This window comes from Chaetodon trifascialis, chromosome 17 (genome assembly GCF_039877785.1).
Source record: "Chaetodon trifascialis isolate fChaTrf1 chromosome 17, fChaTrf1.hap1, whole genome shotgun sequence".
Taxonomy (NCBI): domain Eukaryota; kingdom Metazoa; phylum Chordata; class Actinopteri; order Chaetodontiformes; family Chaetodontidae; genus Chaetodon; species Chaetodon trifascialis.
The window spans coordinates 21,318,398-21,340,588 of NC_092072.1; the positions used below are offsets into that span (position 1 = coordinate 21,318,398).

Below are 22,191 nucleotides of genomic sequence, written 5' to 3' on the forward strand. Positions count from 1 at the left end.
TGGATCCAGACCGATCTGCAATCACCCTCAGCAGACAAAGTGCAGTTGGTTGCAGCGTGCCTGCGTTTTTTGGCCTCGGGAGGTTCTTTGGTGCAGTTTTTGTTCACTTTGCCTGGTGAAAGTATGTCAGTGGGTTACACCGACACCAGCGCAGGGCTGCAGGGGAGGAGGAGGAGCGATGAAGTGGGTCACATGGTTGCACAGGACTCAAACCAGTCACAGCTCCAGCCTCCTCTCCGCCGAAGCTGCGCCTTCCTCACAGCTTTTCTCTGTGCAGTCTTTGAATGGAGTCCAGCGTACCTGCAGGTGTAGCTCAGTCCTTCTGAATCAGACCAGCTGCGTTTTTCCTCTCCTGGCAGAACCTTTCACCACCTTTGAGGATCAAACACTGTCCTTTCGGCGTCGCTGAAACCAGTCTCTAAAAACTTACTGCTTCGGTTTGATGTGACATTTTTTCTTCCTGTTTAATTACATCCTCGCTCGTCTTGTCTGTCACTGACAGCCGATCAGAGTATTTCGGTCTTCGCCGGGTTTAGGTGTCGTTATTGTAAATGTTATAGCTTCACAGCCAGTTTCGAAACCATTGTCAATCAGCGACTTTTCAGTTGCTGAACACTAAAACAGAAAAACGGCTTCAGCACTGAGGTAGCAGAGGAGGAGGAAAACCCCCAAACTTGAAGGATATGGAGTCAACCAAAGCTGGTAAGTGAGCTTTAACTCTTATTTAAATGACAGCAGCTGTAGCTCGTTGCCATGGACTTTACATTGGGGTCCCATTCTGCCATAAGAGTCAATGAAATTACGTTTTGTAAAAGTAGCACCACTGGCATGATGAGGGCACGTTCTTGTCTTATATTTCAACTAGTCTACACTTTTAAATGTTAAAGTTGTACCATTTACTGGTGTGTTCACGTTAAACTGGGTTAGGAGTATCAGTGGGCTGTTGTTATTACCCACGTAGATGGCTCCAGCACCACTGCAGTCGTCTCTTCTCACATGGACCCATCAGCCTAGCCATGTGCGCCTGTGTTTACGCTCCCCGTGCGTCGCCGCTCATTGGCCCAGTGGCGTCGTGACGTACACATTGCATAATTCCTCCCATCAAGCTGGTGTGGGGTCTCGCCTTGAATACACGTGAGGCATCTCACAGCAACTCGCAGTGACCCAGTTTTCCCGGGAAAGAACTTGCTTGCTCCACGTGGGGGCGTTATGAAAAAAACGTTTAAAGTTATGGTGCATTCACAGCCCATAGGATACGCAATGGTCTTTGTGTTTTATACGGTCTTATTCAGGACCTTTTGTTGAAAAATATTGCGAGTAATGACACTCATCTCAGTCGTCATGTATTAATAATGTAATATGAACTCTGATTTTGATGGGTACGTTGTTTATTCAGTTAACTCAGAATGACAATAGAAATGGTTAGATTAGCACTTTGAACACTAAAATGAATGCTTTAAATTAAACGTCACTTGATGTACTGCTTACAAATCAAATGAGGACACAAATGGCATAATTCCTCCAAAGTGTTTGTCTTAACATAACCAACAGGTTTCCTGTTCATTGGAAGTGACATTTCCCATTCAATTGGAATGCAGCATTTTTCCTGTTTTATGTCCCTTAACACTCCAGTGTTTTTCAAATACTCACAAACACACATAAATGTAATCATAAAGGGTATTTCACGACACTTTTTCTGTGTCCGTAATGACATTATTCATGAAATGTTGTTTCTAAGAAATTATGTAATTGAATTAATTGAAGTGGGTTTTGTAATTGGTTCAAAACTGATGACTGAAGGCAGCTTTGTCATCTGTCTCATTGTCTTTGGGAAATTTTTAGTACAGTCATTTTCCCCCTGTCCACCTTCATGCCAGTTCTGCTCTGTATTAATGATCAATATTTGTCCCAAATATTATACACCTAAAATGTAAGATACAAAGTGTCCATTTGAGTTGTAATTTATCAGCACGTATCAGGTGAAATTAAAACTGACCCACTTAGAATGAGAGACGGCTCTAGCTCCATATAGTATGGGCCCTGTAAATGTGAATGGCTGCAGGGAGGGGTCAGACTACCTACTACACACACCCTTGTGAAGCTGACATTATGTAATTGCTGTTACCTAATCATTGAGAATAGCAGGGGAAGAAATCAGGTCAGCCTGTGTTGAGGGGAAAAACTGGCTCAGCGGCAGCAGCAGCCTGTCTGCTCGCCTCCTACTGGCTGAGGAGCTGTTGTCGTAGAACGATCTGCCCTTTTTATGTTAAGCTCGTGGGTTCACGCAGCGAAACCGCCTGAGGCTGTGGATAGTTACTGTTACATTTCATGCGAGGGAAAGGAAACAACAGGGAGCCAGCATGAGCGTTGACGGTCACTGTGACTAGACAGAGGAAGAAAAGGCGCCACCTACAGATACTTTTAAATAAAAGATTTACATGTGATAGGCTTGTGATTATTGGGAAATTTTTCTGCAAAAACACCACAGTGGCAAAAGAGAAAAGACTATTGAGAAAGCAGATCTGAGTTCGTGACTTTTTCTTACCACAGAAGAAAATATAGATAAAATGAAATGTAAGGATAATGCTGGTGTTATTTCAGATTTTTCTTGACAATGTATTCCATGAAAAACGAAAATACTTAAGTGCTTTCAGACATCTTTATCCTATCTGAATACCTCTGACATGGGTCTTTGACTGGTTGCTGCTGTCCGTCTCATCATGGTCCATGTTCTCTCTGCTGTTGAACACTAGGAGGCGTAATAGCCTACATCAGCTCGTCCAACTCTGGCTCTAGTCCGGAGTCGTGCCACAGCGACTCCTCCAATGGCAGCTACCAGTCGTCCTCCCCGCCCCACGGCTCCTCGCCCAGTCGCCACCAGCAGAGTCAGCTGGTGGACGCCACCAGTGGCCAAAACCTTCCAGGGACTCAGAAAAGCGGGCGCTCCTCCTCCACTGCAAAATGTGGCATCACAAGTAAGACAGTCACTCCGTTGTGTTTGTAAAATCTAAACTTAAGGTGTTTAAAACGTGTGAAATCATTTGTGTGTTCAGACCAACTGTAAGAACGTGTTTTGTATCAACCAGAAATCAACGGCCTGGTGCTGCTGTGCAAGGTGTGCGGCGATGTGGCCTCTGGTTTCCACTATGGCGTCCATGCATGCGAGGGCTGCAAGGTGAGAATGGCTCTCTGACACAACACCCCATCAAACACACACACACACACACACACACACACACACACACACACACACACACACACACACACCCAGCCCTAGATCAGAATCACAGTGATTGGGCTGTCGTTGAAGTGGGTCACCGCCAGCGTAGCTATCTGTGCGGCTTCAGCCACAGACTCCAGGAAACTAGTTCACTCTCCCCATATTTATATCAGCTGCCCCTTATACTTCACATTGCTGTGTGGCCTAGTTAACTGTGGGGAGCTAACAGACCTCAGTACGCCTTAGAGGAGATGCGCGCACACACACACACACACACAGACTGATGCGTTGATGAGCTAGTATTATATAGTTTTACTGAAACCCAGAACTGTAAGAAATGTGAATAATTTGAATGTTACTGAACAGGCTAAAATAAAATGGTGATTGTCTGAATGAACATAAATCCCATGTCAGTCTGATTTGGACATGTCCACACACCGTGTCCTCCTCCCTCTCTCTTTGGCTTGTGGGACCTCTGTCGTGACAGTATGTTGTCTGTCTTTGTGAACACACAGGGCTTCTTCAGGAGGAGCATCCAGCAGAACATCCAGTATAAGAAGTGCCTTAAGAATGAGAGCTGTCCCATCATGAGGATCAACAGGAACCGCTGCCAGCAGTGCCGCTTCAAGAAATGCCTGATGGTGGGGATGTCCAGAGACTGTGAGTATCTGTAGTGTGGACTGTCAGGCTCATTAGAGCACCGCTGACTTGTGTGTAATGTGAATTATCAGATATAGTCTATATATATGTCGAACTTCTAACTCAACACTGTAAAAAGTGTGACTCATTCTGAAATGGCTCTCTCCTCACTGCTCAGCTGTTCGCTTTGGCCGAATCCCCAAACGGGAGAAACAGCGCATGCTGCTGGAGATGCAGAGTGCCATGAACAACATGATGAACAACAGCCAGCTGCACAGCAGCCAGACCCTACCTGTTGGCAAACCGCTGCCGGCCAGTGCCACAGAACCTACCTCGGAGGACACCAGCCCCGCCCCCTCCTGCTCACCATCCAGCCAATCAGACTCCAGCTCTGACCCTGAACCCACCGTGGCCATGGACACCAGCCCCAGCTCAGGCTCACCCAGCGCATCGGACAGCGGGGAGGAGGAGGTGATCGGCTCTGTGACCAGGGCCCACCAGGAGACCTTCATGTACAACCAGGAGCAGAGCAACCTGACAGCTGAGGCTCCACCCCCCACTGACCCCCTGAACAGTGGCTGTACCAAAAACACCACTAACCACAGGACAGAGGAGCGACAGGAAGCCTGGAACCACCACAACAACCTGCTCACCATGGCAACACAGGACCCCCCCTCCAACATGGGCCCCCAGGGTCAGGAGGACAACACCACCAACCACTGCCCCTTCAGATTATCCAGGAATGCTGCCACCAGTCACTGTCCAGCCTACATGCATGGAGCATTCAGAGCTCCGTCCACAGAGGGCCCCGTCAACGGAGTCCACAGTGGGCCCCTGTGGAGAGGAGGCAACAGAATGTATCTGGTAAGATCATAAGAGGCAGAAAGGCAACACAAATCCAAGTCAATATGATTTAATAAAGGAATTATATTGTATAAATGTGTATTAAAATACCATTGAGATGTCAGTGAGATGGAAATAAATAAATACACAGAAATCAGTAACAAAGACAAGAAACTGAGGTTAATATTAGCACAGTGGTTGGATGTAGCTGTGCCCACAGAACTGAAGAAAATGTTAAGAGCAGCTCTGATTTGTGGCCTCCAGCATAAGTGACTGCTTAGTTTACTCTTTGGCCACTTGGGGGCAGCAAAACAAACACATCTGACATACTCACCATGCACAACTGATACGGCTAAGTTTTAGCAAACAGTAGTGTATTTCCACACCCAGCAGACACAGAGCAATCAGCCTTCATCTGGATTTGTGTTTGTGGCCACTGGGGTCACCTCTGTCCTCTGTCCTGCCTCAGGTCTGTCCGATGAACACGTCTGCTCAAGTGGACCCTCAGAAGTCTGGCCATGAGGTGTGGGAGGAGTTCTCTCACAGCTTCACCCCCGCTGTCAGGGAGGTGGTGGAGTTTGCCAAGAAGATCCCAGGCTTCAGAGACCTGTCCCAGCCGGACCAGGTCAGCCTGCTGAAGGCTGGCACCTTTGAGGTACATTTTCCTAAACCACGTGCCACAGATCTGTCTGTTTCCACAGACAGCCAGCGTTGTATTAGCAGGTGTTACATCACCCAGACTGATGGAGCGGGCTTTGTGTTCTGCAGGTGTTGGTGGTTCGCTTTGCTTCTCTGTTCAACGTAAAGGACCGCACCGTCACCTTTCTGGGTGGGAAGAAATACAGCGTGGACACTCTGAGGGCCATGGGGGCCGGAGACCTCCTGAACTCCATGTTTGACTTCAGCGAGAAGCTCATCAACCTGGGCCTGAGTGAGGAGGAGATGAGCCTCTTCACTGCTGTGGTCCTGGTCTCTGCAGGTGGGTTTGTGTTTGCTGACGTGTTATTTCACATTCATATTTAATGGCCAGGTTTGAGAGACTGAATAAGCTTATTTCCCCAAATGTCTACTTTTAATACCTGCTCTTTCATACATCTGCAGCATTTTATTTGATTCTCAGCCTAACATTGTCACTGTCCACTCCTCCAGATCGTTCAGGCATCGAGAACGTGAACTCGGTGGAGGCCCTGCAGGAGACTCTGATCCGCGCCCTGCGAAGCCTCATCACCAAGAACCACCCCAACGAGTCGGCCATCTTCACCAAGCTGCTGCTCAAACTGCCCGACCTGCGCTCGCTCAACAACATGCACTCTGAGCAGCTGCTGGCCTTCAAGGTCCATTCCTGAAGTTTCCTCTGGTACTTGACGCCCCGACACAAACTATAACGGCCTGTGACGGGACCTGGGGGCCACGCGGACCATTGGCTCCGCCTCACCTCCCACCCAAACCACACCTGCACCTCTAGGCTTCTCCCATGAGGCTTTGAGTTCATTTCCTTCAGTCTTTAAATTGAACTAAAGCCCAAACCTGACATTTAAAGTGGGAAGAAGACCATAAAATGTTCTTGTACTGTACTGTAGGGCGTCTACTGCCTGTGCAATGGTGATGCGTACATACAGACACACTGATTGATGTATATGTGTCTTGTGTTTGTGTGTAGCATTCTGTACGTTGCAGCTGTACAAATGTTAGAAGCACTTTTCTGTATAGTGTAGTTTTTTTTTGCATTCATAGTGCAATATGTGACTGCTTTTTGATTTTGAGCTGTATAGTGAGGAGTTGAGAATCTTGTGTATACCTTTCAATGGCACACGTGCATTTGAATAGACGCCATGCTCGTGTCATAAGGGGAAAGCTCCAGACTTGAAAACCCCAGGACACTGAATGACTGACGAAGTCGGATTATCTTTAAAAAGCAGATGACAATGAGAGGAATGTGGACGTGAAGCTGCTAAGAGTCCCAGCTTCCCACTTTGGTCTCCGGAGATTCTGAGAATGTTTAATTTGAACAAATTCGGGGAGCAAAAGATGACAATGTCTTATATCAGGCTTTTCATGCAGTTTGTACGTGCTATGCTGTGTTTTTGTCAGTTGCGGGTCATTTTTCTAAATTATTTGGGGCATTGTGACAAATCAAATGCGTCAGTGTCACTCTATCGCTTGCTGATTTCTGCACATGGATCATTGGAAATGGAGAAGCACTGAGTCGGTGAAATCAAATTCTGGACTTGTTTGAGCATCTTACAGATACGTTTTCTGTTCTCTTATATTTGTTTCCTGAAAGAAAACAGCCGTGTTTCTGAGATCCCTGTGTCTGCTGTCCTGTGTGTCCCAGGCCGTGTTGACCTTCCTACCTGCTCAGTGGTTGAGTCAGACACTCGGTGTTGCTGTCAGCCACTGGGTGGCAGAGAAGACATCCCCAGTCACCAGCAGCTCCCACTTGCTTGAATGAACATCATTTCTGTTTTACGAAGTGTACAGGCTTTAGCTGAGTGTAGTTAAGCTGAATAGGTAGGACTGTTCCATATAAAACATGATTGTAATGTCACAAAAGTGATTGTAATTTAAAGAAATTAGCTGAGTCGAGGTGACGGCTGAGTTGCTGGTATTCAGATAGTTTTGCGATGCCATCTTTTTGTTCCTTGTTGGTGAATTCAGAATGTCTGGCCTTTCAATATCCAGAGCTTCTGTCATTGTGTTCACAGTGCTGACATGTAGTTCTGTTCTCCTCTGTGAAAGGATTGCAGTATGCATAGATTTCTATATATAAATACATACTATCATACATACATAACTGTATAGATGAATATATCTATATAAATAAATTTTATAAATGCAGTTTGTGTTGTGAAGTGGTCATTGTATTTGTCTGGTTGTGACTTAGTGAGAAATAATCACAGAATTGGTGACATGATGATTTTGGTCTACATGCTCCTCAGGCCTGGGCTGAGCTGGGCCTGGGCTGAGCTGGGCCTGGGCTGAGCTGGGCTTGGAGTGGGTCTCTTCAGTCCCAGCAGATCCACCTGTGGCTCCACCTTCACAAGCCTTTATGTGGCAAAGTGCTGTTGTAACCCACAGAACATCACCTGACAATATTCCAATTTTTACACGCTATTCTTTAATGTTTCTTATCTAAAAAGTAAAGTAGAAAATGTGGCTCTTTATCTTAAATAAGTTTAATTTCAAAGCAGTCTGTGCTGACTCGGTTCTTGAATCAAGCTTTCTGTCTGTTGAGTTTGGCTCCTCAAACAGCCCAGAGCTGTGAACTCAGAGCTTTCCACACAAGACAAAGAGAAACTGCACTCCAACAGCTGCTGCTACTACAATATCAAACATTAATTCATATTTGATTCACTACAATAACCAAGCAATACATTCATAGCTGCCCTAAAGCTTTAATGCTCATTGTGCTCATTATCCATTTGGGCTTTGTTTTCATTCAATATTATGAAGCTATAAAGATGCAGAATTTCAGTTCAAGTCCTGAAACTGCCAAGAGAGCTTCAACACTGTTCATTTGTGTGTCCATCAGTTAACAGGACATTTATTTACCAGATTTCAGTTTCATTTGGTGGAAATGTAGAATTCGCTTTTTGCTTGGCTTTCAATTCATTCAGATTTTCCAGAGCAGGTGCTACTCTAAATATTAATCTTCTACATATGCATCCTGCTGTGCAGTTAGTACATAACTAACCAACAAACCACTTTATACCAGTGAAATGATGCAAGTTAACTGTCACAGTCAGTCAAACTGTGACTACAGAAAGCCTCTGTTAATTCAACTTAGACAGAGCGTCAAATAAAACTATTGAAAGAAAAAGCAGACTGTAGTTGTAGCGTGTAGTTTGTAGTATGTTGGTCTGTAGCAACTGGGACAGAACTTTTGGCCCTACATGAACTCATTAACTGTAAGGTGTCAAAGCAAAATGCTTGTTTCATGAACTCCTTCATTCAAAACACATGTATGAGTGATTGCTGCTATTTTGTCACTTCTCAGCACGTGCTTCAACAATTCAGATATGAAACGTATTGATGATGATTGTTTTAAACGGGCCTAACTCATGGTGGTGATGAGGAAAGAACTGTCAACTGTCAACACTTTATTTAGAACTGTCTAACGTTGAAACTGAACATCTCCGGCTGCTACATGAAACAAGAAAAAATAGACTGAATCTTCTGCACATCATTTTTTAGGATAATTTCAAATGACTTTTGGTGACTTCTTTCAAAGACAAATCTACAAAGCTGTGACAGAAATGTGAGGTGCAATAATAAGAGATTTATAAAAAAAACGGTTGATGTAAACTTGTGAGGACTCAAAGCGCTGCAGTGTGGCTGAGGTAGTGTCACTATCCATCAGCAGATGGCAACAAGCAGCTTCTTCTCTCTGTGTCCACTCATCGTTACTCCCTGCAGCCTGGGACTCACACACCATCTGCAGCCTGCTCGTGGTCCCTGTGGAAACCAAATCAGAAGTGATTTCAGTTCTTTGTATGCAAAGCATTCTACACAGAGTCAAAGGCTTCATATTAATATTTTAGCTTATTATAACCTTAAACTCAAGATTAATAATGAACACAGGATAAAGATATCAAAAAGAGTGCAGTGCAAAGATGCAGAACTCATGCATATTATACATACTTCATAATTGTCCTATCATATACACTCTATTTAGAAGACTGGAGGAAGTGGAGGAAGAATCCAAACAACAGGATCCAGCGTCGTGAGTGATTCTTAAAAAAGAAAAAACTTTTTCAAATACATCGTAAGAGCATGAGGAGGAGAAACGTTCCCATCCTGAGCCAGAATGAATAACTTTGGAGGTATGAAAGGTGAATAAAAAATAAATACTTATAACAATTAAGAATAAAATACATTACGGTTAAAAAAATTAAAGTGTCAAGACAAAGCAATTAGACAAAGGTAAGAAAATTCACGGGACATTAAATTGCAACAAAAATGAAAGCACAAAAAGCCAAATTCTCTCAAAACCGTCTTTATTCTCAAGAGCCATTTCACATTAGCTGCAATCATCATCAATCATAGCATTAAAATCATGCCCTCGAGGCGCTCCATGCTCATATCAAAGCACCGTCCAGAGCTGGACAATGGATCACTGGACCGCGTTTCCAGTGAAACGCAGAGTGCAAAACAGCATCTCATCTCATCTCATCTCATCTTCTGTTTGCTGCCACAGATTCCCTCCTACACCTACGCACACTTTACCTCCCTTTCTCTCTGTGACAGGTTTCCAGTATGTGTTGAACGGATGAGTTGAACAAGAAGACACTCAAACACACAAGGAGAGAAATCTGTGTCGACGGTGGATGACTTTGTCTTTGATGCTGGTTACACTTTGACCAAGAATTTGTCATTAGCTGTGTTCACGTGTAGCTGTGCTGTGTTGTACTGACAGTGAAGTCCAGCTACAGCGAGAATTTTTTCTTTTTTTTATCGCATAACTAATCCATTCATTGAAATGTTTTTTTTTTTATGATTCTTAATGTCTTGCTCATTTTTCTTTTGCAGAGATGTGGAAGTGGATTTGAGAGCAAGACACTGTATTTTTTTGAACGCTATGCAAAACAATATCATGTTCATAATATGCGAATAACATCCGTAAAAAAAATCTGCAGTCTGAAAATATACATCCTTTTTTCCTTTGTACTGTAAAATAGCTTTTCTATGGTGCAACTCTTGTTATTGGTTTGTAACTGAGTAACCTTAAGAGTAACAACTCGTGGGAGAGATAACAGCGTACTGGCCCCTCTTCAAGAACAGTAAACATTTTCTGAACCACCAGTCAGCATTGACTATGTTTACATGCACTGACAGCTCTGTGCATATGATAATTCAAGTAATTATGCTTATGGTATGTGACAAGTAAAAATCCAACATATTCTTATGGCCATTGATGCCACTTTAACACATATCCTACAAAAAACACAAACATTCGCATCATAGATTAAAAAAAGTTTAGAATGTTTAAAATTGTATTTCGATGCAGTTTGGTCACAAATGACTTTTTCAGGTTTAGTTCACTTCTTTGGGTTAAAGCTGCACTAATTATAACTTTCTATCAACAATGAGTCAAATGATTACCTGTAATATATGGAGGGGTCACTTGCAATGACAAAGCATTTTTAGCCTCTTTCAGCATGTTGTTTTGGTTTTATGGCCCACAACTGTACATTCTAGTTTCCATCTCAACGTTCCCCTCAACTCCTTTAAATCAACTCTGCATAAATCGAGTGTACACTACCTCCTGTCCCTTAAACGGCACAGCAACAAAGCTGTTGACCGTCATGCAGCACATACAGGAGCAGCTAAAGAGCCAGATATTTTTCTCAGGAGTTGTTGACGACCAAAACAGATCGAAGGAAAGCGAATATCAGACTTACATTCATCAGGTCACCAAAAACACAACTCCAGAATGATGCTAACTCCATGTCTGCACCAACAAATACCAGCTTCTAACGGAAATATCATGACTATCAAGAACACTGCTGTAATGTCTGGTGTATCAGCCCATTTGGATCGGAAGTTTTTCTGAGTTTTCTTACTGAAATGTTTGTTTTTCTTTTGCACAAGATACGGTTAAAGAAATAGCCAGACTATTAATGTTCCAATTACTCTGGCCGAGAAAAGCTTTACAAAACAAAGCTCAGCCATCTCTGTCAAACATTTTCAAGTGAATCTCAACTGAATTAGCCTTGAAATCCTGGGGCTGGCTGCACAGACCTGCTTTAACTAAAAGTCACACTTAAGACTGATTTCAAAGTTCTTTGATTTTACAAAACCATCTAATCTGTACTATCTTTAAACATACAGTAGGTTGAGATTTTGTTGTCTATCTTAATTTTCACTGCTCCTAAGCAGGAGGGGAGGGCTCTTGGTCCCACTAATCCTTTTGTCCATACTGGCCCTGCAGCGTTCCTCACTGAAGGACATGGATGAAAATATTCCTCAAACCCTGATTCGCTAATGGTAAAGAGAAGCTAAAGAAAAGAAGGTGCACTGGAAAGATGTCATAGAAATTGTGCTAAAGATACCCGGTGGTGGGTTGGATGATAAACGGCAGAGGATAAAGCAGAGTTAATGGGATCAACTGCGAATTTGATGTGATTGTTCCCATGAAAAGCTCTAATTGCTCTGAAATAGCTTGGACATGAAGTGGCTAACTTTAGGCTTACAGCTACCAATCAATATCTTTAATAGCAACATCATCATAGCAGTTTGTGTACTATATAGTTTTGCCTCACCACTCTCATCAGCCCTGTTTCCAGGCAGCTGTTCTTCAGTCAGCTCTGATAAGTTAAACGCTACCTGTCCCACACTCAACCTCAAACAAAGTTACCAACTGCCTGATGAAGAAATCAAACATCTGGCAAACAAAATCAAGCTTGTATGTTTGTATGCTTGTTGCAGAATTCTGCCACCTAGTGGCAAAAATAGAAATTAATGCAGCTTTGACATAACTGTTTTTATTTTGTCTTAACCCTGGTTGTGGCCCTTCATGTGTGCAGGAACCCAGAGACCTTAACAGAAACTCTGGGGCTCCAGGAACTTTACTTGATCTGAGGAACACAGCTCCAGTTTGGGTATGTGGGCCATAGTTTGTGCCTTCCAAAGAGTCCCTGCTCCTGAGGTAGTATGTATTAATGGTCCAGCAGTTGTCGAGTGGAGTTAAAGTACTCATGTCACTGACTGGTCAAACACAAGCCTACAAACTGCTGCAGCACGTATACAGCTTTCATTCAGACTGCAAGCAAGCGCGCAGGCGTGGCTGCTAGGATACTGGGACTTAGCATGGGAATTTCTTTCAATGTTGATATTTAAATAAAGTTATGCAGCCGAATTCCTGAGACTAGTCTAAAAGTCTATAAAAATTTTAAAAAGATAGCGCAAGCATTCAGTGTGGTTGAGTGCGAATGTAGACCATCAAACAGTCATGCAGCAGCAATTTACAAAAGACAACCGACCACATGATGGCGTTGTCATCTCATTGCACTTTTTCATGCTTTTTAGGTCAATTTGCGAACGTGGTTTGCTCATCTAATCTTCACGTTTCTTCAGATGCAATGGAAATGCAAACACAAATGCACCAAAGGGCCTTTTAGGTCCTTATTTACTTCCTGAGTTTAGTTCCTAGGACTATTTGGTTGAAAAGGGCCATCAGACAAGTCGAAGAGCAGAATTAAGAGTGACATAACTCTAGGTCAGTCTAACATAAGCATGTTTGTACAACCAGCCTCAGGTTGTGATAACTGCCTGTGGCAACTGACAGTCACACATTATGTTAATTTGTCTGTCAAACAGTACTAATGGAACATCATTTTGATTATACTGTTTTCTACCAGGACTGCTCTATTAACTGCTTTATTAATGGCATCAGACAGGCTCAGTATCAGGGTATCAAAGGCTCCTGCAAACAACTTAACATGGTGATGACCTCAACAGGACTATGGACAACAGGAGTGCATGTAAACGTGGCCAATGTTACTTTTCCAAATGGCTCTGGCTCAGCATGGCCCGGCATGGCGACCGGGCTGCCTGAGCCTGGGTGCCGGTTCCCCTGTTCATTCTCTCCCTCTGATTGTCTGTGCATTTATTTTGAGTCTGTACAGTTTGTGAGGTGTGTGTGTGAGGTCCGGGTCATTCAAACACTGCAGCAAGTCTATTGCTTTGATAAAAGGCATCACTTCACAGAAAAGAGAAAAAAGAAAAAGAAAAGAAAAAAAAAACACACACACACACAAGCTGCTTTGAGGAGTAGTGTGAAGCCTGAAAAAGCGAGATATACAAAGCAAATGTTTGTCACATTGCAAACGACAATACCATTGAGAGGCTTTTAGAACAACAACAAAAAAAAGAACATACCGGCTAAAATAAAAGAAAGGAAAGAGCGCTACGTTTTCACAATCTCACCAGCTTTCTCAGTGTGCCTCGCTGATGAATCACACTGTTTTTGGGCCAGCCAATGTTGACTTGGCTTCCAAATCCCACCAGTTGGTCACAGTAGTGGGGTCTGACCCATATCTATCCAGGCACATGCATATATGTGCATGTGTACAGTATGTGTACAGTTAAACTGTATGTACTGTAAATGTATGTGTGTGTGTTAGTGTATATGCATGCCAACATAAGAGGCTGTTATACAAACAGATAATGTTCATTTCTGCATCTAAGCAACAATACAATTCAGTCAGCCATTTCCCCAACCCACCACAGCACCATGACGTCACTGAGTGAACATACAGTCTCCTGCTTTCAGGGAGTTGTAAAAAAAACCCAAACAAAACACTTGAAGTCATTGTATGTGGAACTAGTGTGGTGATATATCTGAGATGAAACATTTGAAACTCACAACGGTTGTATTATTGGAGTTGCTAACGCGGACTAACACACGAGTCAGAAGGATTACTGTGTGTGAGCGGCATGCACTAACTAGTATAACCAATCTTGGTATCACTATGAAAGCCCAGCAGGGATTCAGTAAGGAGGGCATCGTTCACTTGGTTTTGGCACAACATGTGGCATAGATACACAAAAACAAGTACTATATGATTGTCTTTTCCTGACATCAGTGTCATAATGTGCTTTAGTAAGTCCTGACCCTTCTCTGGCAATGATGAACACGCTCTTGTTGATGCTACTGCTGCGTTCCTCTCAGCCTTGAAAGTCTGAATTATCAGCAGGTAGGCTGGAATTATAACCTTGTGTGTTTCCATGTGCAGTTTGTAAAAAGAAAGGCAAAAAATGGACACAAGTAAGATTTTCTTTGCTCACAGTTTCTTTTTTTTTTAAATGCAGCTCCAACATGTTGGTGTATTAGGGCAATGGAAGAAGCAAAATTTGTGCCCTGCAGTACTTCTGCCATTCCATGTGCATTTATTTAGGGCTGCCACGATCCATTCATCAATGACTTATCTACTGATTATTTTTGATTAATTGGTGAATTGCTTGTTTTATAGCAATCCTCCAAAAATCCAAAGTTATTCAATTTACTATCACACAAGATAAAGGAAAGCAGAAAATCCTCACAAAGGAGAAGCTTGAACTGGAGAATGTTTTGGCATTTTTTGCATAATAAACGTCTTAAATTATCAATTTACTGCAAGAATAGCTGCTGATTAGTTTCTGTTGATCAACTAATTGACTCATTCATGGTTGCAGTTCAGCATTTGTCATATAAAAAAAACATTAACAATCAGTTTCATTAGAGATCGGTGAGGAGTTTTGGTCTACGTGTCATAGACATACAGTCTATATCTCATGATTGGCAAACATAAACACTTCTAGAATATTATTTAAGAGCTGTCTTGTTCCATCCACTCCTCACATCAGCATAATTAATATCCATGAAGCAGCCCTTTGAAAATTCAGAATTGGATTGCTGATATTTCATATGCTTGCTTTATTTTTTCTGTGAACAGTGTGACACTTCTCGGACAGTCTAGATCTGGTGAATTCAGAGTTGCATGGTGGACCACATGTAAGCTGTTATGTGGCCCTGATACTTTGAAGATATCTTACGGACATAAGTTGTGATTAAATTACCGGATTTTTGAATGGAGTCTGGCCTGCCGTTCTCCATCTGAGAACATGCATTATGTCAAAGGCAAAGCAAAGTGTTTTGTTTTTTTTCTTGCATATTTCAGACTTAGGTGTCAGAGGGACATTCTTTACATTCGCTTGGATACTTTTGTCTAAAGTGACTTACAACTCATTGACATTTATTCTCAAGATATCACGCCCTTCCATTTTATGTTTTTTTTTCTTCTGCAATGACCCTAAAATGCTGCCGTACTGCGACAGCTGATGTTGTCCACGATATTTAGCAATGTTTGCTAGGCAGTTAGCACAGCACAGTAGCATTAACTGTCAGATTACTTTCACATCTCAAAATTCCATGTTTAGCTACTCACCACAAAGGTAAGTATTGGGTTATGCTCATACTTTATGAAAAAGAACTTGTGTGTTTTGAGGATCACAAACAAGTTGAACAGTATGGTTGTGTAGTGTTAACAGTGTCAAGGTGTTGTCAAAAAACTGCTTCTCAGAAAAGTTCATTTTGCAAAATCTTGCCCAGGTTTCCTCCTCAGAATTCTGCCTTGAGTGATGTTCTGTTGCAACATTCTGATTTTGCGACATATCTGCAACGCAGCATTATGACTTGACGTTGTGTGGCTACCCAGAAACTTCAAAGGCCTGTGGGCTGTGGTCTATCGACTATTATAGAATGACAGCTGCTGTTAATGGTCAGGTCACAGTATGATGGTGAGACAATGTACAGTTCACTCACCAGATGGATGACTGACTATATGACAGCTAATATACATATTAACCATCAAATGAGTCCAATAAAGTCGAGCAAGTGAGGGAAGGCTAACAGATTGCTAAAAATGTCTTGTTTTGTTTATCAGGTGAGCAGCCAGTTTGAGTTTTTCAACATAAAGGAAGGAAAATACAACATTTGCATGGTTTCTAATGAATGACCAAGTGTTGATAAAATCACCATTATGCCAACTGTACAATCATCAACACACAAAAAAAAAATCTATAGTAAAATCCGAGGTGAGAGGTTATATCCACAACAATAACAACAACAAAACAAACCAAAAACAAACCAAAAAGAAAACAGAACAAAATGCTATTCACATGTACCCGCACTGTAAGGAATGGTTCCATCCAAGACTAGAGCAGAGAGCTACTCCTAAACTATGGAATGAAGTGACACTCAGTAGTGCTAATAGAGAGTTAATTGTGACGGGCCTTCTGCTGGTTCCATCCCTGAGACCACCAGGGTTCCCAGGCGCTGATGTAAGCGCACACACACATACATGCACGCACACACACACACATACATTAAAATCCATTGGTCAGTCTTCGAAGACCTCCAGGAAGAGAGGAGGGAATAGCTCGGTGGGACACTCCACTTTCATGTGAAGGAATCGGCTGGCGTGGCAGGCGCCGATCATCCGCAGGTCTGTCACCTTCATTAGCAGCTTGGGCCAGAAGTGCGCCACTTTGTGTTTGCGGTAGTTGATGTAATGTTCAAAGGCCAGCAGGAACTCCTCTTGGCAGCGTTCGATTCTCTCCACACTACTCAGGCCCGACCGATCTGATGATAAAAGAAATCGAAAACTTAATTAATTAGTGTGCTGCAGGTATTTAAAGTAGCAATGTCTGCACTATATGAGAGGAAACATCAGTGGCGAAAGAGACCTGATGTTCATCTTTAGTTTCTAATGAGAATGAGTTCTGCTGAATTAGGAAAACATCACCTTTTTACACTAATGATAATCAAAGTAATGGCTGAAATCTCAGAGCACAGTAGGTCAAAGTTGTACCAGGAGGTAAATCTGTAAACTATAATGACTGTTTACAACATACATTTCAGGTAATTATGTTACTGTTCCACTTTCTTTCCTCTTCCACATTAATTGGGCAAACCTGGGGTGTGTTTACAATCTGTCCGATCGTCTGATAGCAGCTGCTTTGGTGATCAAACCAATAGCCAAGCTATAATCAAATGTTTCCTGTAAGGTACCTACAGTGATTTTCCCAGGTTAGAGCATTATTCCCATTGGTCATAATAATCTACTACTAACCAAGTTAATTGGTTGGCTGCGCAATATGACTAATTGTGGCTAGTGCAACAGGCCAGGAGAAACACACACGATAAGACAGGTTAAACAGACTAACTTTCTGCTTCATGTGCTTTACTTACCGTAGTCGTGCTTGCACACAGTTTTCCTATGCATTGAGGGATTATCAGCAGCATTTCAAGTGCGCTCACTGTCAGTCTGACCTCCAACTAAAGTGGTTTAGATAATCTGACTAGACTGTTTACAGCCTGCCTGATCGTCCAATGTTGCTGTAGCAATGTCACCATGATCCCAGACATCAGCGATTACTGTTGTCAGCATGGTGTCATACATAATGGAAATAATTGCCACAGCCATAGAAAATAGGTCCAAGTTATTATAAATGTGAATTACTTTGAAAAGGCCTGTCTCTTCTCACAATTTCTGACTCAGTTTAATTCATATAGATGGAATCAATGGTTACGACGACTGGATTCTCACAGCAGCAAAGCAATTCACAGTGTTTTTTTGTGTCTACTTGCAATGAAACCTTTATCAAACTGTCTTTAATCAGGGGCTTTTTTTCCAGTTCTTCTTCAGAAGATTAAACTGCAACTGCAGAATCAAGTAGATGCTACAACTGTGTTCCTAATTATACGTACATAATAATTGTGTACCTGCACTATGTCCTATGTACTATGTATGTATGAATATAATGCTAATTGTTATTTATACAGGTATGCATGATTAAACAGAATTCTGTTTTCAATGGAATGTTTCTTTTCAGATGCTTTTCTGGTTGAAGATAGTTGTAATTCTTTAAACTTTTGCACAAAAAATCATCAACTTTCAATCCAAAATTATTGGTTTCAACCTTGCAGTCTTAAAAATGGTATTGATTAAAGCACAGTGGCTCCTGTAAGTGTGTCAGAAGACAGATGGACAGGTTATCCCCATGTCACGTCTCCATGTACAACACACAGCAGAACAGTATTGATCTTCAATGAGATGCAGAGCGTCACACAGAAATGGTGGTGGAGCCAAATCCAAGCTGGCTGGACAAAGCTCCTCACAATGATTATGGTGATTAATTGACTGAATTGTTTGTTTTTTATGGATTTCATGTCAGAAAATACTGTTCACACAATCTGTGCAGGAGAGAACAAATTATTACAACAGAAATAACATTTCTTTTGAGGCAGCAGGACAAGTGACCTTAGTGACAGGATTTTTTGGTTCTTTTTTGCTGTATAAAACTTACTATACTGTCTAAAAGTGCACCCTACTTCACTAGTTCCCTGCATACATTCTTGTCTGTGTTAAAGTGCTGGCACTAAGTGAATAACATGACCTCTGAGAGGAAAAATGAGTCTGGAAGCAAAAGGCAGGCTTAAGAGAATGTGTCAAATGTGCCAGCATAAGACAGAAACCCTCTTGTGATGAGCGCCTGGACAGCAGGTGCTTACCGGATGAAAGCAGGATGACAGCCTGTAGAAGAGCCACCTCAGAGTCATCCAAGTTAAAGGAGGACAGCGACACGCCAAGGTCAAAGATGGCATCCGAAACTACGCCCAAGCCTCCGTTCTTAAGCTGACCCCGCGTGACTGCCATCTCGCCATTCAGCGTGAGGGTCTCACTCTCTGGATCATAGCGAACAGCAGCTCGCAGTGACATGATCTCCATGCAACAACCTTTCAACAGGATGATCTGGTCTTCACAAGGCAGCTGATTAGAAGGAAGAAGAGATTAGCTTCGTTAGCAGTAGAATATAGCTAAGCTAAGTCATAGTGTGCATGGCCTTATTCTTAAAATAGCTGAAAATTCACACTTAAATATAGTTCAAATTAGACAATGAAACGGATGAAAAACTTTGAACATTAAAATCCCCATAAATTCAAACTGCTCTCAAATCTAGTGCAGCTCAGTTAGACTGAGCAAAATGTTTGCTAGCGACTAGCTAACCAGCTAATATTTATGTACCTCGACTATGTACCTAGCTTAATAGCTAGACAGATTAATACCATGCTTGATATAAATATCATGCCAATTGTTGTTTATTATATATATATTTAGTTAGATTAGTTATATGTATAGTTAGATACCTCAAAATAATTTAATGCTAATCATTATTTAGCATTAATTATTATGCAGTGTACCAATTGAACATTGTGTCCATTCGACATAAAATTAGTGCCAAATCACACAGTTCTAGAAAGATTTATGGAGTCTACTCTTAACTAAAAATGTTTTCAGTACTCTGTGGTCATCAAGCTATGTAATGGAGACACTGTTTCTAAATGACCTCAAACATCTCTGTATTTTGCATATTTTGCACCGCAATTTCATGTTACTTATCAGCTGACATCCATGCTGATGCTGATATATCTGTGATAAGCTAAAAGCCAGGTATATTAGTTGCTTTACACTGAAATGTGACTGCAGCATTAGAAAGTCAAAGAGGTGATGGAGCACTTCTGCATCCACCAGAGGGAACTCTACATTTTATCAGCGTCTGTCAGGTAAGCAGCTCCACTTACCTCACAAAACATAGGCAGTTTTTTGGCAAAGTCCACCACTCGGGTTATGGCAGGGGTGATAATTTTTGTAAACTGACTGAAGGCTTCTATATCCACTTTGTTTCCTTCAGGTGCATTGACCATGGACGATTGACCAATATCCTCAGGCTGAAACGACAAAGAGCGAAGATCAGTGTTAGAGCGTTCTTCAACTTTGAACACAAATATAAAACTGCATGTTGACTGAAAACTACTACTGAACCTAGCATTACATATGAAGCAGGTTCATAGGTAAGATTGGGAGTGTAAAGCATAAATTGTTAAATACAGAAATGGAGGAATTGAAGGTGCAGTATAAGTGAAGTGGTTTTACTTTTGATTTAGTTGGTAAGATTTTGACTGGGCCATGTAATGTAAAGATGTTAAATGGGGATGCATCGCTATGGACATATAGCCATCATACTGTCTAGCCACATAATTAAATGTGTTATGCTTGTAAATGACTATAAATGAATATATTCATGATATAGAGTAAGATCATGTCTACACTGATACTGGTGATGAAACTACACAAGTTGAAAGGCAGTACATCAGTTTCAGTATTTCTGCTTGCTGTGTCTTACCTTAGTTTCCTTCACCCCCGCTGCACTCTGGTCAGAAGTATAGAATAAATTACATGTTATTTCATTAAGAAGCATAGCTTCCTCGACCTGTTGGATAATCAACAGGAATCGTGAAGTTTCAATGAAGAACCCGTGTCAAGCCAACTAAAAAGAAAACAAGTTAAAACTGAGGACAGATGAAAAGAGTGTGCAGATAGAAAACAGGTGAGGACAGAAATCCAAGATGGGTTTCTATGGTGAGATTCAGGCTCAGGACCCTGAATGTGTACAGGTCCTCAAAAACACTCGGATGACTATCGACAGCACTGAACTGTATTATTATTGTAAATAATGGATCACTATTTAGATGGCCGTGATGGGACACAACTTCAACCAGTCAAAACTTCCATCACTTCTCTACTTTCTACTCTACTCTCTCTTCTCTATCACCAGGTGGTGTGGTATTGCGTGTTGAGTGACATATGTAAAGTGACTTCCCCAGTCATCTCAAAATTTCAGAATATGTCACAAATTCCAAAACAAATGAGAACCTTGAGTGACAAGTGCCCCAAATCTGCCCCTCTACCACTTATCAGTTGACTTTTATGCGAGCGTACGAGTGTTCTTTCTGATCGTGCCATAGAAACCCAACATAAAGTCAACAGTTGAGGCGGACTTTCAGGCTGGACAGAGCGATTAGACTTTACAGAAAAAAACTAAATAAAATTAGTCAAAAAAGGGTGAGGTGTGAAATCAAAAGCTACAAACAGAAAGAGAGAAAAATGAAACACCATGAAAAAAGCAAGTTATTAGTATTAGTGATTAAGAATCATTGCTTGGTAAGACATAAGAAAGACAGAAATAAGATGTTCCATTATAAATTAGTGCTGCTGCCTTGAAGAACACACTTTTCTCCATCGTCCAGCTAATTTTCCCCACTCTACAAGGAGATACAAAAAAACACATGGACATATTAACACAGGGACCAGAGGAACAGTGGTTGTGGTGGAGACAGAGGTGGAGACCGGGGCATGATATGTAAGGGGTCTGTGAGGGGTGGGTCGGGGAGGTGGGGGGTGGACTGGATAAGGCACCGTAATCAATACAATGAAGGCTGTAGTGAGGAGGGAGGGAGGAGGAGGATGTCTCACCAGGAATTTTCGCTTCTGTTTCCAGTGGTTGCCCTGGGCGTTTGTGGCCATATGGGCCTCAGTCACCATACGGATGAGGTCCCACTCCTCCTGGGTGGGCTCCAGTCGGTCCCACACCGTCTTCTGCAGTTCCTCCTTCCGACGGCGCTCCCGATTCTCCTCGATTAGCTTCCGCTTGGCCAGCCTCTTGCTGTTGTCCAACACCACTGGGGGGGGGGGGGGGGGCAGGAGTGGAAGAAGAAAATTGAGGCAATGAGAGTGGACAGGAAGGAGGAGGAGGAGGAGGAGGAGGAGGAGGAGGAGGAGGAGGGAAAAGCATGAAAGATGAAGTGGTGATATAGCTGCAAATACTGGGCAGTGCAGCTTCAGTTAGAACCTCAAAACAGGCAGACGTGAACTGTTCAACCATGAGCATTTCATTCAGTTTAGCTGATATCTGAAGTGCTTCTGCTGAAGCATAATGCTATAATTAACTGTAAGTGTTATAAGTGAATGATACAATGGACACATGCAGCTCTTTACTTGAAGCTTACATTGCTGTATTCTGGCCTCACCGCCCTCATGTTCAGTTTATTGACAGAAACTATACAACCATACTACCATTAGAGGAGGCTTGAGATTCAGAGTAAA

The 22,191-nt window shown here is 42.2% G+C and overlaps 2 protein-coding genes across 8 annotated transcripts in view; one reads left to right on the forward strand and one right to left on the reverse strand.

Moving 5' to 3' along the window:
- Positions 1–218: 218 nt before the first annotated feature.
- On the forward strand, positions 219–7,540 carry nr1d2b (nuclear receptor subfamily 1, group D, member 2b). Its single transcript, XM_070984732.1, has 8 exons — positions 219–702; positions 2,754–2,975; positions 3,087–3,175; positions 3,736–3,880; positions 4,038–4,723; positions 5,172–5,357; positions 5,471–5,681; positions 5,852–7,540. The coding sequence occupies exons 1-8, from the start codon at positions 684–686 to the stop codon at positions 6,046–6,048; spliced, it is 1,755 nt and encodes a 584-aa protein (XP_070840833.1). The 5' UTR covers positions 219–683; the 3' UTR covers positions 6,049–7,540.
- Positions 7,541–9,682: 2,142 nt separating this feature from the next.
- thrb (thyroid hormone receptor beta) overlaps positions 9,683–22,191 on the reverse strand; it is a 114,482-nt gene continuing 101,973 nt past the window's right edge. For 4 of the 7 annotated variants that reach the window (XM_070985323.1, XM_070985324.1, XM_070985321.1 and 1 more), the window contains 5 exons: positions 21,562–21,767; positions 20,432–20,518; positions 19,830–19,976; positions 18,759–19,017; positions 9,683–16,826 (listed from right to left, as the gene is read on the reverse strand). In XM_070985323.1, the coding sequence (XP_070841424.1) occupies positions 16,585–16,826; positions 18,759–19,017; positions 19,830–19,976; positions 20,432–20,518; positions 21,562–21,767 (941 nt within the window). In that variant the 3' untranslated portion in view covers positions 9,683–16,584. The remainder of the gene's footprint in view (positions 16,827–18,758; positions 19,018–19,829; positions 19,977–20,431; positions 20,519–21,561; positions 21,768–22,191) is intronic. The other 3 variants (XM_070985325.1, XM_070985326.1, XM_070985320.1) reach the window with 1 other exon arrangement.